The following is a 16193-nucleotide window of genomic DNA, read 5'->3' on the forward strand; positions in this document are numbered from 1 at the left end:
TTACTCCAACTATTAATTCTTTAACTTCTATCTCAACCTCTTCGAAATTTACTTTAATTAAAGCTGAACAATATTATCTATAATATCAGCTTCTGACGCATACTTGAAAACACCTCCATTTCGTGACGCTTTTTAAGTCCAGCCTTGGCAGCGCATTTGCTGCTCTTCAAGCCATGCTGTATTGGAATATGTACTTGAAGCCCTGTCGACTCTTCAACCGTATTTGTTATTGTGTTGTGTCATTGTCCTTTGTAAATGCTGGCTTCTGATTGGTTTGTAGGCTTGTTAGTTCCTCCTTAGTACCGCCTTGTCTTCATTTGTAACCTCCCATGAGGACTGGCCCTTTTACTTCGGTTGTTACACAGTACGTCTTCTGCAGTCTGTAAGCACTATTTTCTTTAATGAGTTTCTCTTACTGCAGGAGGGTCAAGCATTTGGAATGCAATAGGCCTGCTATTTGCAAGAGTTTAAACTATCGGCTTTGCAAATGATAATGCCTTTTATTTATGTTTTAAAAACTAAAACATAAATAGAAGGCATTGTCATATACAATGCCAATATCTCAAACTCACGTAAATGCGAAACCTATTGCATTGCAGATGCTTGTTTTATGAATAGGTCCCTCTCAGGTTCACACTACTGATATCCTTTTCTTGGTTCAGTTAATTATTTTCCTAAGAAAAAAAATGTAAGAGCAGATTTGACTTTTAACACATTTAGCTAGAGATAATCACTAAAATGTGCACTTACCTTTAGCTGAATGCCCGGCTCTGCAACTGCTCTGAAAGGCGTGGCCTGCCAGTAAGTCTGTTCAGTCTGTTTCCACATGACCACATAGAAGCTCGAGCTGTCTTGATAGCCAAATATAAAGCCAGCATAATCATCATCGGTCACAGTGTTGACATGGAACGTGCCTTCAAAATCGACCCCGTTGAACGCGGTGTAACCTGGGGAGTGCGACACACATTGAATTACTCAGAGAATGTGTCATGAGTCTGGTCAAGTTTAGCTCTAATGTATATTACACTATACGACTGCAGGGAATTTAGACATACCAACTGCCAGGCCGGGATCACTGTTCATAGTCTGGACAATTTCCATTCCCTGAAAGAGAAATTGGAGTTTTGCATAATATTGATAAAGTGATTGTTTGAATGAGTAAGAGCCATGGACAGGCAGCTCAGCTTTTTGTGACTTTCTCCATCAATTTGCCAATATCAGTCATCCACTGCAAATTTCTGTAGTAATGCGGCAAATAAGCAATTGAGTTCTCTTTGAAACTAATGCAATGTGGGTACCAAGTTAGAAGAGCTAACATAGTGAAGGCTGTGTTTGCACCTTACCGCAGGAATTGTTATACACATTTTGGTAATTGCATCCATCGATCCACGTCGATGTAGGCGATTACCAGTGGGGTCCAAGAGATACAGTGCAGAAATATAGCAAAGCTTTACTTAAAACCCAATGTGATGGAACCTCTCAGGCTCATGCTATTTGTATTTCAGTTAAACATAACTGTATGACAACAAGTTTTTTTAAAGAAAAAAGGTAAAAACTTTATTTTTTAATTTGCAAAGCTATACTTTGCTTAGGCTACACTAATCACCAAAACACACAATCAACATAATCTGTGCCAATTTAGTTGATATTGCTCTGTAAATAATCTTGGTATAGTTGGATATGATTAATGAAAATAAGTCACTTTAACACCCACAAATAGCGGAATTTGAATCAAATGTATACAGATGTATACAAATTAAAGAGACTTTTTTTATTGCCAAAAATGTGTCAAATTTGGCCAACAATTCATTCTCTAGTTCAATTAAACAAGTCAGAAAGTACATGTTTCATTTTGGGTAGTATCTGGCATAAAAGATTTACCCAAGCCCTCACTATCTAAATAGTTACAAAAATGAATTGCAGTAATACCTGGTTCAACACTATCCAATTTGGATCGATTTGGGCATCTCCTTCGGGATCGAGGACAACAGTCTGGTAGGCTCTGAAATCTGTTAAGGTAATTTCTGCATTTTCTGGGCACACATCAATTCGATCTATGACCGTGTCTTGGTCAAAATCTGATTCGCAGATATCACCCACACCATCACCTGGAATAGCAAAGCATCAAAAATCAGTATTGAGATGTATAAGCGACAGGGATGTGATCACCTGCCAGATTAGGAAAAGGCAGGTGGAGCAGCTATTATTTAGAAATATGCACCAATCTTTAACATTTCCAGTGATTGTACATATATATATATATATATTTTTTTTTTGCCACAAAGTGATCCTGCAGATAGCGAGTGCGCTCACCAGCGTGTGCTCAGCTCAGGGGTCGGATCCTGACCCAGTTTAGAGTTTATGTCACAAAAGGAGTGGCACAACCAAATTCTTATTGAAGCCTTTTAATTAGAGCTTCACCCCACCAACGCGTTTCAGCCTCACACCGTGAACAAAGCCCTGTGAGGCTGAAACGCATTGGTGGGGTGAAGCTCTGATTTAAAGGCTTCAATAAGAATTTGGTTGTGCCGCTCCTTTTGTGACATAAAATATATATATATATATATATACATCTGAAATATAGGACGATAAGAGGTCATGCTGAGAGCTCAGAACAAAGATGACTAATGGCATTAACGTGGAAGGCGCGAAGCACATTGGGCTAGATTTACTAAATTGTACTTCGAATGCTACAGCCGGAAAGCGATAATTTCAGATGCCGAGTGTGAGCAACAATAAGGATGAAATTCCAAGCTATTATGTGCAGCTGGTGCCCCTCCCATTTCTTCTTTTTTTGCTCACTGTGGTTCCCCTTCGCTTTTTGATTTTTTGCATCAGTTTGAAAGGCCCCTAATCCCTGAATGAAGCCTCCATTGGTGTCCCAGTCGTAGTCATAAGGGGATACCTTCATCAACTAGCATAGACCAGCCAGTGGTGTAACAAAACTCATGCCCCCCTGCAAAGTGTATGGAGGGGGCCCCCCATGACCCGAACCCAGTCAGAAGCTCTCAGCTGCCACTGGTGCACAGTACCTGAGGGGCCCCGTGGAGCTTTAGCCCCCCACACAGTGGGGGCTGTTGTTACGCCACTGAGGCTGGCTTCGGCTTATTCTTAGTTTTTGGGTGCTTAGGTGCAGTGAGGGTGGTTGCTTACACGCGCCGCCAGGTAAACTGAAGTTCAAAAGCCTGGGGTGGATAGCTGCCTATTCATGTATGTTTTTCACAGGTATGTTTTTTAAAGTTAGGTATAATGTTATTGTTATGTAATGTTTGCAAATCTCATGCATGGTCATCACTGGCATAGCTCTTCATGGAAAATAGTGTGCCGAAGTTATAACCCCGAAACCGGTCCTAGGATGTTTGTTTCCAGTCCAAGGATGACCTGGCTCAGCAGTACGGCATGGACCATTCCCATGAGGCACAGAGTCAAGACTGATTTGCATATGGCTGTGTCTGAACTGGGGTGGCAAAGTTAGCCAAAGAACGATGATGGATTCAACCCAGATCTGTGACTTGGGGTGAGTGTCTGAAAAGTTTCAGCGGTCCATCCATCATCTCCTTGTGTTTGCTTTGTTCGCCCTAAGTTGGCAGGGTATGCCCAGACGTGGGTCCCTTGCTCACTTTGCCACTGGATTCAAGCAAGCCTGGCTGATGAGGGGTGATACCCCGAAACTGGTACCAGGATGCTTGTTTCCGGTCCAGGAAAGACCTGGCTTGGCAGTTTGGGCTGGACTGTTCGCATGAAGCACAGGGTCAAGACTGATTTGCATATGGCTGGGTCTGAACTGGGGTGGTGAAGTGAGCTAAAGAACAATGATGGATTCAACCCAGATCTGTGACTGGGGTGAGTGTCTGAAAAGTTTCAGCGCTCCGTCCATCATCTCCTTGTGTTTGCTTTGTTTCCGGTCCAGGGAGGACCTGGCTTAGCAGTTTGGGCTGGACTGTTCCCATAGGGAGCAGGGTCAAGACTCATTTGCATATGGCTGATTCAAACTGGTGTGGAGTGGTGAGCAAAAGAACGATGGATTAAACCGAGATTTTTGTGACTGGGGGTGAATGTTTGCATTGTTCAGTTTTCCGTCCATTGTTTGTTCCTTTTGCTTTTGTCACCCTAAGTGGGAATGTATGCCCAGACGTTGGTCCCTTGCTCATAGCGCCACTGTATTCAAGCTGACCTGGCTGATGAGGGGTGATGCGCTGTCTTGGGCCGTCAAAACCATCATGTGCACTGTGCATGTTCTTCATAGGCTGTAGTATACAGCCTTAGTGGAGAACATGCCCAGCCTCCCAGTCCCCGCCTGGGCGCCGAACCACGGCACTCAGACCAATCATAAACTCTACTTAAGGCAGTGATATGATCGGTCAGGGGAGTCTGGGAGCTTCCTGATTTCTAATTGGAGGAGAGGCGGCGGCTGGTGATGGCTATCACCAGATAAGTTTACTTTTCTTTCTTTCTTTTTTCCTAACCCCCCAAACTCTCCCCCGCCCACTGCCACTGTTCCCTACCAGCCGCCACTGCAAATGATTTATGATAAAGATGATTGATACGGATTCTGTGCGTACATCCTTGATTCTGAGAGGATTTTAAGCTGTATTATGAATGAAACAATGAAATCATTGTGGGAATTCTGCTTCCCTGGCATCAACGTGAATGGGACCGGGAAAGGGGTTATATAAGTGCCGCTAAGAGGTCCTTTGTTACTATTGTTATTTTGTTATTGTTATCTCTTATTGTAATATACATTGGAAACAAATATGTGTGTGGAGAAGTTCTGCACAGGGCAATAATTACCTACAAGAAATGCATCCACATATTAAGAAGCATTAATGTAATTCAAATGTGCTGGGCTCACAGGTTTCCAAGGTTTATGTGCACAAGACGCATTTTTGCCACTAGTCAGTAATAGGGTAAAAAGGAAATCCCCAGCAACAGCCAAGCCTCTTCTCTTGATTCCTACCTCTGTTTAATGCCATCGCTATTGGTTCTCAGTGGATAGGAAGTTGTCCATTAAGACCCCATACTTAGGATGTCTTACCCCGTGCTCTGCTGCCACCGTTCAGCGGGCTGTCCTGTGCTCTACTCTAAAACTGGCAGGAGGTCTCTGATTGCACTCCCCCAATAACAGATCAGCAGAAAGCAGTCACCTGAAATGCACTGTCTAAAGGGGTTGGATGGTATGATAAACATACGTTAGTAGCATGGCATGGTTACTGAAACTCATTCCTGGGGGAAGGATGAAGTACCCAAGAAGCTTGCCCGTATGGCAGTCAGCCCAGAATGATGAGGAATATAAAATATCATTGCTGTTGCCAGCTCGCCCTGTTCTTGGTCTCATTGCAAATGCTGGGTAATGTAGATCCAGGGGAGAATTTACAAAGTGCACATGTCTATGAATGAAGGCATAGTGTGGGGAGCTTACTGTTGTCATCCTCCTGCCCCGGGTTGGGCACCAGTCTGCAGTTGTCGGGGCCCGGTGGAATGATATCTGGAATCCCGTCGTTGTCATCGTCATCATCACACTCGTCGCCCAGTCCATCCTTGTCTGTGTCCAGCTGGGCGCTGTTGATGACGTTGGGGCAGTTGTCATTGCTGTCTTGGTGTCCATCACCATCGCTGCAGAGTGCAGAGAGAAGGAGCAATCAGTCCTAAGCCCAAAGAATGACATGAAGGTGCCTGCAACCACAGCCCCTTGTGCTACATGCTCACAGTGTATGTCCCGCATCAATTCACAATGTGTTATACACTGATTACTCAATAATTTAAATGTTTATGTGAAGGTTGACTTTATTAGTAGGAGTTTACAGTGAAACACTATGGGTAATGCACTTGTTTTTATGATTGTTTTTTTTAACTTAAAGCACATTTTCTTATTTGTAAAATTGCTATACACCATGATCAGAATTGGAAAAGGAATAGAAAGGGGGGGGGGGGCTCGAAAATGCTTTATTGTGCATTACTGGCGCCCTCCAGTGGTCGTTGCAAAGAAAAACACAGAAACTGCAAGGAATCGACCTGAGAAGTGCAGGCGAGTGCTCGCGTCTCGCCAAGGGTGTGAAATGCTATTCAAAAGCGACTGCAATCTGGATCCTCGTTCTACTGAGTTAGAGGGCCACAAGGGCTATATAGGATGTGGAATCAGTAAGGCGCCATGCATTATTGATTACAATGATCTCTACCCCCGGGACCTGCCTCTCATATGTATGTTAGTTTCCCTATAGCCAGTGATATCGGCAGTTTGGGCTACCTCCATCAGGCACTATGTCGAAACAATACATGAGCGTATGACACCAAGGCCACTGTGTCAGATGGCCTATTAACACTTCCCCACCTATATGTAGGCACTGGGACAGCCATGGGGATGTCTCTCCTGCACAGAGACCATGGCCACCCCAGGGACCCAAGAAACAGAGGGATGCACTGGGAAAGCCACGAGGATGCCTCTCTTACACACAGGCCATGGCCATGCCAGTCACATGACCTTACTGTCTGGTGTCCAAAAAATCGAATGCCGTTACTATTTATTTATTTGCTTTGCATTTGTACAAGATGATTCTGCCTTTCGGACTTGGAGTCCCCCTCCTGCTTCTGTCAATCAAGATGTGTGTGCAGCTGGTGGAACTATTGCTCGCACAAACATCTGTTAGATTATCCATGTATGTCAGCATTATGACTATTTCTAGGACCAAATTTGGTGTTTGCGAAAGACAGGTATAAGAGGCATTTGTGTATATATAGCTTGTGAGTTGTCCTACGCCTTTTGTATGGTTTTTCAAGCCCCAGAGTTTTACTCTATTGGAGAAAATGATACCACTTTTTGCGCGTCAGACTTTTTCAGATGGGGCAGGGTATTATTGCCTATTCTTCATGAAAATGTTTGTACCCATTATCTGGGCTTTCACTCTGCTTATCCTTTCATTATTTTGTACTTTCGGACTGTTTTGTTGCAGGTGTTTGGGACACCGATAGGGGAATTCATGTACTCTTCCTATGCTGAATTTGAGCCTTTTCTCTGTGCAGATTGTTTCTCTTGTGGGTCTTCAAATCTTAAAGGCTCTTCCCAGAAAAAAATCGAGCCTAGAGAAGTATTGGATGTTGTACTTTGTTGAGGTCATGGCTGATAGTGGGTGCTATAGAAGCCAGGTTTTGTGTATAGACGAACGGGAATAAAGGACGGTGGGTGTCTTGCCACTAATATACTACATCACTGCAGTGGCCCAGAAGTGTGCTGCCACGCCGCCTTATGCATTGTTATAGCATTTCTCACCGCACTTTCATTACTGAAGGGCATTTTTGCACAGTTCCCCGCTAACTAACCCTATATGGAGTGGGCTGAAGGCATGTTATAGGCTCTCTTTAGGATGGGAGGGTGCATCCCTTACCTCGTGTTTTTTAGTATGAGGTAATTCTGTAACGTCAATGGAGTTTTCCATGTGATTGTCAATGAGGTTTGCTGTTATCTTGAGATTGATGTGCTCCCACTCTCCGTTACCTTGGCCTCATGTATAGTTGAAAGAATCTCTTATCAGTCCAGTAGGATATAAGATTAACAGTGAGGTCATGTATGTGCGACTAATTCAAATGGGCGATCCACATTTATGACAATTTGAAATGTGGGAATTTATCTCCTCCATAAGGTAAATGACTCCCCATGTAATATTTTTTTCTGACATCTATTGACTGGTATGTTTGCTAATTAATTGCTAAAGAAACAAACGAATTGTGTACCATATGATACCTGTAGGTACCTGTTTGGAGAACGTGATCCTTACCTATTACCCGCTATTCACGGGTTTTTTTTTTCATTTCAGGTGGAGATGGTGTATTAACCACCCATCACTTCCATGACAACATAGGGACACAGCCAGTATAGACATCTGCTTGTTTTATTTTATTTCATTGTTGCATGCAGAGTCACTCGAACTTTGTTGATCCTGATGAATACCTAAGAAGTCCTGTAGGAATCTGACACAGGCAGAAACATGTTGACCGCTATGGGGATATATTTGCTCTGAACCCCCAGTCCTCTCAGTTTTTAACCCTATCCAAGGGTACCACCAAATAAAGTTATTGGGCCCCTGAGATAGTTTCAACCGTATCATTAATGTTTGTCTTTCCACTCTGTCCCTCACTCACCCATTTGCTTAGGGTTATCCCCCACTCTAAAACACCTGGGCTCCTCTCCACCCACCCCCTTCTTTGGTGGAGAGTTGTAGGCCACATCTGGGACCTTGCGGGCCTGATGTGAGGAGGTAGCCCAATGATGAAGCATGCCAGCTTTGGGTGAGTGAGGGTTCTTGTCCTTGTAAAGGATCACTTTCTGCTTTCTTTTCTTTCCAATACATAACTTCCGGTTCACGAGAGACATCTTTTTTGTGAGTTCCATTTGTAGACAGGGAGTAGTACGTTCTCTTTTGGCATGGTCTCTTTTGGAGCCCTAGTGTGTGTTTTTTGGCCATCTAGAGCTTACCCAACTGGTGCTAATCAACCTTTGGTTTTGCATTAAACACGATGAATGGCCACGATGTACCCCGAAACCTGAGGGTCACAAGGGGTGTGGGAAACCCCAGCTACTCACAGGAGGTACACAGCCTTGGCAATATCACAGGCAACGAGGCCGGTGCCATGTTGCTGGGCCGAGGGAGGTCCCTGAGCTGGGATCATGCTATTGTGGCCTGTCACTAGATGGAGGCTGGTGCCATGTTGCTGGGCCGAGGGAGGGTCCTGAGCTGGGATCATGCTATTGTAGCCTGTCACTAGATGGAGGCTGGTGCCATGTTGTTGGGCCGAGGGAGGTCCCTGAGCTGGGATCATGCTATTGTAGCCTGTCACTAGATGGAGACTGGTGCCATGTTGCTGGGCCGAGGGAGGGTCCTGAGCTGGGATCATGCTATTGTAGCCTGTCACTAGATGGAGGCTGGTGCCATGTTGCTGGGCCGAGGGAGGGTCCTGAGCTGGGATCATGCTATTGTAGCCTGTCACTAGATGGAGGCTGGTGCCATGTTGCTGGGCCGAGGGAGGGTCCTGAGCTGGGATCATGCTATTGTAGCCTGTCACTAGATGGAGGCTGGTGCCATGTTGCTGGGCCGAGGGAGGTCCCTGAGCTGGGATCATGCTATTGTGGCCTGTCACTAGATGGAGGCTGGTGCCATGTTGCTGGGCCGAGGGAGGGTCCTGAGCTGGGATCATGCTATTGTAGCCTGTCACTAGATGGAGGCTGGTGCCATGTTGCTGGGCCGAGGGAGGTCCCTGAGCTGGGATCATGCTATTGTAGCCTGTCACTAGATGGAGGCTGGTGCCATGTTGTTGGGCCGAGGGAGGTCCCTGAGCTGGGATCATGCTATTGTAGCCTGTCACTAGATGGAGGCTGGTGCCATGTTGCTGGGCCGAGGGAGGTCCCTGAGCTGGGATCATGCTATTGTGGCCTGTCACTAGATGGAGACTGGTGCCATGTTGCTGGGCCGAGGGAGGGTCCTGAGCTGAGATCATGCTATAGTGTGGCCTGTCACTAGATGGAGGCTGGTGCCATGTTGTTGGGCCGAGGGAGGTCCCTGAGCTGGGATCATGCTATTGTAGCCTGTCACTAGATGGAGGCTGGTGCCATGTTGCTGGGCCGAGGGAGGTCCCTGAGCTGGGATCATGCTATTGTGGCCTGTCACTAGATGGAGGCTGGTGCCATGTTGCTGGGCCGAGGGAGGTCCCTGAGCTGGGATCATGCTATTGTGGCCTGTCACTAGATGGAGGCTGGTGCCATGTTGCTGGGCCGAGGGAGGTCCCTGAGCTGGGATCATGCTATTGTGGCCTGTCACTAGATGGAGGCTGGTGCCATGTTGCTGGGCCGAGGGAGGTCCCTGAGCTGGAATCATGCTATTGTAGCCTGTCACTAGATGGAGGCTGGTGCCATGTTGCTGGGCCGAGGGAGGTCCCTGAGCTGGGATCATGCTATTGTGGCCTGTCACTAGATGGAGGCTGGTGCCATGTTGCTGGGCCGAGGGAGGTCCCTGAGCTGGGATCATGCTACTGTAGTCTGTCACTAGATGGAGAAGGACAAAGATGTGAGGACAAAGAGCCCTTGGATTACTGCTATTCCGGGATTCATTGGACAGAATCTTTCATATTACCACTCACATGAACTACAGCAGTGCTAGGCATGGCCCTTTATGTACTGGGGCTGTTCTGTGGAACTGGAAATACCTTCTAAATAGACTGGGGCATGCAGGTGAAAAAACAAAAGATTCAGGGCCTCATTTATGAAGTTTTGCCGTAGGGAAGCGCAGCAGGCCTTCCTGCTGCGCTTCCCTACGCCAAAAGAAAAAGGCAGAGGTGCTCTGTATCTATAAGATACAGCGCATTCCTGTCCTTTTACCCTGCGCCAGCGCACAATTGGAACGCAGGCACCTTTGCACCATGGTGCAAGGGTGCCTAAGTTGCGGGGATGATTATTTTTGAACTGGAAGAGAAACCTTTCTGTACAAAAATAATCACAAGAGGCTTTTCCTCTTTCTACGTGTGCTGCAGATTGCAGCACACATAGAAAAAGGAAAAACGAGGAGAAATAAAGATATTTCTCCCTGTTGAGCCTCCCTTACGCCTCCCCTGGGGAGGCGTAAGCTTCTGGTAAATCTGGGGCAGTGTCAAAAGGACATGGATGTTGCTGGGTTGTTGCCTATAAAGAGGCCCTTGGGAGTTTGCGTATAGCAGGGACACTGGTCTTTTCTTTCTATATTAATGTAGTCATGATGTGTCTTATGCTCAGATGTTGATTAGAAATAAAAATAAAAACGTCCACCTTATCTTTCCATTACACTGCTAGGAACTGTAGCCTAAGACAAGATATAGGAGCACCTCTCTGGGCACTCACACACAACTCCAAAATCTCCCCACATTGGAACACAACACTCTGCCAACCATGCACCGCCCTACGGTTTATCATGCTACCCATCAGATCAGGGGGCTCTGACTTTTCTGTAGGAACAACTATTTATGGTTGATGAAAATCATCCTAAGCTACTTATATTAATACTGCAATAGTGACCAATTGAGGCAAGATTACATTTGTAGCCACCTCATGCACGATTATCAGCAGAGATCACCTCATTGCATAAAACTACCTAAAACTGTAAAATGTATCACTCAAATCGTAGCTTTTTCTCCAAACATCAGTTCATGAACTCTGAAATCACACACGTTTTCATATTTTAAATTTCCAAAACCTCTAATTTAGTAGACTAGGTTGCACACAAGAGCTACTTACAGGTAATCGGAGTATCCAGAACTACTTATTGGAGAAGAATGTGTTCGATAATACTCTTCGGTGCCGCACAATGCGATACAAAGGCTACAATACAATCTTCCTGCGCCTCTCTCCCCCACTTTCTCTGTTACGGTTGCTATCTCTATTTTCTCTTTGGCCTCGATTTGTCAGATCTTTTTCCCTCTGGTGTCTCCTTCCCAAGCATGTGCTCCTTTTTGTTCCAACCTTTCCTTGCCCCAAGTGAGGAGGAGATGCTTCACCACATACAGGACAGCCAGGAGGCAACTTTCCCGGCTGTCCTAGACAATATAAGATCATTGCTGGACCAGGGGAAGGCCGTAGCCCTGATCCTGTTAGACCTCTCGGCGGCTTTCGACGTGGTCTCCCACCAACTTTTATTGGAAAATCTGCATGAAAAAGGGATACATGTTAAGGCCCTTCAATGGCTGAGCTCATTCCAATGTAATAGAACTCAAATTGTACAGCTAGGTACCTTTTCTTCTACTCCAAAAACCCTCAACTGTGAAGTTCCGCAAAGAGCATCCCTGAGCCCCACATTATTGATGCCTATGTTTCATCTTTGGCAAAAATTGGCATGAAATGGGGCTTCGGAATCTGCTCCTATGCAGATGGCACCCAACTGACAATAGCCATCGGAAACAAGCATGATGACACCAGAGCCAAACTCAACAACTGCCTTACTGAGATGGCAAACTGGATGTCAGCTCACTGTGTAAAGCTCAATGCAGAGAAACCTGAAATCCTGCTTCACACATCCTGGTGGCCCCACTCTTTGGGCGGTGGTGCCAGCTCCAAAGCGGTGCGTAAAAAACTTGGGCATCATCATTAACAACACCTTATCGATGAAAGACCACGTGCGGATCTTGTGTGGTAGAAGCTTCGCTACCTTGAAGCTCCTAAAAAGACTATTCCCTTGGATCCCACTGGAAAGCAGGAGGACCATTACACAGGCACTGCTTGTCAGCAGGCTGGATTACGGAAATGCACTTTTTGTTGGCATGTCAGATTACCTTTTTTTAAACGTCTGCAGGTCATACAGAATGCAGTGGTTAGACTAGTGTGAAATGAGGGCAGATACAGTTCTGCGAGAAAAGGCCTGAAGCAACTGCACTGGCTGCCCATGCACCAAAGAGCGCGTTTCAAACTCCTAGGACCTGCCCATAGGGCACTTTATCAGACAGGCCCCAAGATTCTCCAGAACAGAATCAAATTTTACGTCCCACCCAGATGCCTAAGGTCACGCTCCTTAGCATTAGCTGAGACCAAAAGAATCAGTAAGAGCAGGACAGGTGGACGCACTTTTTCGCACCTTGCAGCACTTTAATGGAATGAAGTTCCGCTGGAGTTACGACTAATTGAAGAACACATGGCGTTCAGAAAAAAACTCAAAACCTACCTATTTCCCTAGCACTTCCATTTTTGCCCTCAATTAAAATAACCTGACTCATCACTCTCCAGCTACAGCCAGTGCCGTGATATTACAGTGGGATGAATGTCGCGCTTTATAAATAAATAAACATATGCATAAGCAGCCGTGAACAGGGGAAGAACAAACTGACTGTGAAAGCCACCAGAGCCCCCCAGTCCTATTTTGGGATTGAATTTCTGTTACCATAGGATGATTTTGGCGAACAACTTTACACCGTTGCCAATGTGAATGATCGACCTGTTTGCACATTCACTGTTTCTTGCACAAACGACATTTGAATGTTATAGTTTTGAGAATTTGGCCTCAAACGCAGGGACTCAAACATGTCTCCTTAGGTTTAGAATCCCCATTCTCAGTAGGTAATAGTTTCAACTTAGGTTCTTTGCCGCTTTCAAGTTCACCAAATTTAGCTCTGAAGCTCTCTCTCTGGAGAAGTCCTCGATGACTTTCTCTGCACCTTCCTGCCTGGATGCAGCTAATAAAGCTTTGTTGTCTCTGAAGATGAAAGGATCACAGAAAATGATGGAACTAAAGTACATTTTCCTATTTTCTTTTTAAAATTCTACATCAATATTGGCGGTGAAATGTGTGCTTATTGAATTAATAATCGAGAAAGAATTTATCTACGCTGTTTTTTAAAATTTCTTTACAGTTATTTAATGCATTGAATGGCTTCCTTTTTCCTCCTGCAGAAGGTCTTATACCACTGCCTAAGATATTGAGTTTTCGCTGCTGGCTAAACTCCCAGCAAGTGCACTGGAGGAACCGAGGAGTGGGGCAGTCAGAGGATAAAATGAGGGTGCGTCTAAATGAGTCTGTGTCTCCTCCATCCAAAGTTACAATCTCAACCCTTTCAACTGGGCTTTGATCTGAGCCTGTGATCCATGCCTTACGGAAGGCCCATTTTGATTCCCCTGACAGCTTTTCACCGCTGTTTGAAAAGAGCATATTTACTTTTGCTGGTGTTCTAAATACACATACCTGTCTTGGTTGGTATCGCAGGAGTCTCCAACAAGGTCATTATCGATGTCCGACTAGAAACAGAAAGAGAACACACGTTATGATGCTCCTCACTAACAAGTTGAAACAAGTCTAAAGGTTTCAAAGGGTAACACCTTCTTGACCTCATGATCAGCAGTGATTGGCCAGAAGTAGAAACTGAAGGCAGATAATCATAACCACCTTCAAAGGCATGTCTCGCCTTCGAAGTACATGGTATCATGAGACTGGAGGTTCTGCAGGTTAGCCATGCGCTGTGTTAGATGTGTTTATGCACACCAGTGTGTAGGCAATTGCAATTTATTTACCAAATGCATTGCACTGGGCACCCTCAGGTCCATGCTGCAATAGCACGCTGATAGATATTTTATTTCTACAGCAGTCACTTGTTTCAGTGCATCGCCTGGGGTGTAGCTTGGTCAGTAAGACTGGGTGGTGTGAGCTTCAGATCTCCCAACAATCACGCTGGTTAAAATACATTATACGAGAAGCAGGGCCGGCAGGCGCCTTAAGGCGCAGTAGGAAGAGAGAGGAGTGCGGATTGTGAGGGTAACTTAGAACTCAATGTTTTGTAAAATGATCATTTTGTTAAGACCTTTGTAACAGAGACAGGTGTGTGTGTGTGTATGTTTGTCTGCATGTGTATGTAAAACTCCCAAGTGAAGTCTGACAAACACCTCACCATAGTCAACTTAAAGCACCTGTACAAAACTAGCTACTACTGAATATATTTATTAGAGGAATTTGACACCCCAAACACCCTCCACCCGTGAATCTATGTCCCTGTGCATCGCAGTGGGTCCCACAGAATGTGCGCATATAACCCACAGGCACCCAAATATACTGTGAAATAGATGACAGTCAAAATGAAGAAAAGATCTCTGAAAAGCACCCCTCCCCTCTCTCCTGCTTCCTTCAACAGTTTGTGGCACTCCTGGCTGATCCTACAGGCACAGTCAGGTCAGCACTGTTGTTTTATCTGAGCCTTTCTGCTAAAAGGAGCAGTTAGTTGATAACCTACGCCCTGCATTCCTTCTTCCGGCCTCTTCTGATCAATTGATCATCAACTTCAAGGGACCCCACAAGACACAGATAAACGGAGGACAGGACAGATAGCCCCCTGGCCCCTCACTAGCTCATGCAATGATGCCACTAAGACAGACAGCTACCCTCTCTATTGGATGAAAACAGAGATTAAATGCATAAATGGTAATATCTAAGAAGATCCCTTTATGTTTTCTGTGTGAGGACTTTTTTCATCCTTCAGTGTAGATATTTTTGCAGATGCAGCGTTAAAAACCCAACGCACCAGTGATTCAGCCAGGATTAGAAGCCTTCCCTGTGCCTGACCACAAACACAGCCTATCATTAACCAATGACTCACTCAACCAACCACAACTGTAAAGAAAAACAGAAGACCAGCCTTACATGAGATGAAGCACGCGGCACTGCGTACAGAGTCTCACGCCTGAGATGAATCCTGGGGATTGTAATGAAACAACTATCACAAGGAGAGGTTGTGAGGGACATTTCCTACATTATAAGAAATCCCATTTACTTGTACTGTAAAGGAGCATGACCATGACTAGGGCATCTCTGATGCCTGCCCTCTAACCAGTCCCACTGTGAGAAGATGGAACCATGCAACGGTGTGGAGGGAGCAGCTGAGTTCAGTGTCACCGAGGTGATGGTGGGGATTCTCACTCGTGGCCTGGAAGAGACAATTCTTTCTGCCTACAGTTACCCTATGGCTCCATGTTACAAGGACACATTGTTTCCAGGCCTAGACTTTCATTGACACAATAAGTGCATTCAGAACTTGCAGTCCTGGCTCAGCTAAACTAAACTCTCTAAACCATCACAGCCAAGTATTTCAAAAGGAAGGGCTTATTCAGTAAGGTGTGTCCATGTGAAGCGGTCCAATCCCAAGAGGGCTGACCCCCCCCCCCCCCCCCCCCCCCCCCCCCCACAAAACATCCCTGGTGTGCGATCCATGGCCAGGAAACCCTTTTGGAAAAACCTTGTTTGAAAGGAGAGACTCTCCCCTTTCAAATGAGGCCTCCCTGAATGCAGGGGCGGCCGTTTTCGGCTTGTTTTTCTCACTGGAGTCGAACGCGCCCTTACCTGCAGCTGCCCTCAGCTCCGGTGGGGATAACTGTGATGTCAGAGCACCTCACAGTGTGCTGATGTCACAGATGGACAGGAGACGTAGAAAGCCTTCTGCATTACCACCAGGGAAAGAAATAGAAACATACAGTGCTTTACACCGAAGGATTTAGTGGGTCCCTCCCTGGTGTTGGCCAATGGATATGCGCTGCACCAGGGAGGTAGTGCGTGTGTCGACCATTGGCTGATACATGCACCTAAAGGGTTAAGATTCTCCTTCAATATTTTAGCAAACCAAAAGGCTCCTCTTTTGGTTTTGTTATCTTACATCTGGGGCAGCACAGTGCACACACCTACTACACTGTACCGCAGTGCCATTTAAATACT

The 16193-nt window shown here is 45.7% G+C and overlaps 1 protein-coding gene across 1 annotated transcript in view; it reads right to left on the reverse strand.

Moving 5' to 3' along the window:
• Positions 1-16193, reverse strand: part of THBS4 (thrombospondin 4) — a 247068-nt gene that overhangs the window by 81291 nt on the left and 149584 nt on the right. The window contains exons 15-19 of the mRNA XM_086960723.1: positions 13683-13735; positions 5420-5613; positions 1930-2108; positions 1056-1104; positions 751-947 (exon numbers count right to left, since the gene is read on the reverse strand). Of these exons, the coding sequence (XP_086816849.1) occupies positions 751-947; positions 1056-1104; positions 1930-2108; positions 5420-5613; positions 13683-13735 (672 nt within the window). The remainder of the gene's footprint in view (positions 1-750; positions 948-1055; positions 1105-1929; positions 2109-5419; positions 5614-13682; positions 13736-16193) is intronic.

The sequence above is a fragment of the Lissotriton vulgaris genome, chromosome 3_1, assembly GCF_964263255.1.
Source record: "Lissotriton vulgaris chromosome 3_1, aLisVul1.2, whole genome shotgun sequence".
Taxonomy (NCBI): Eukaryota; Metazoa; Chordata; class Amphibia; order Caudata; family Salamandridae; genus Lissotriton; species Lissotriton vulgaris.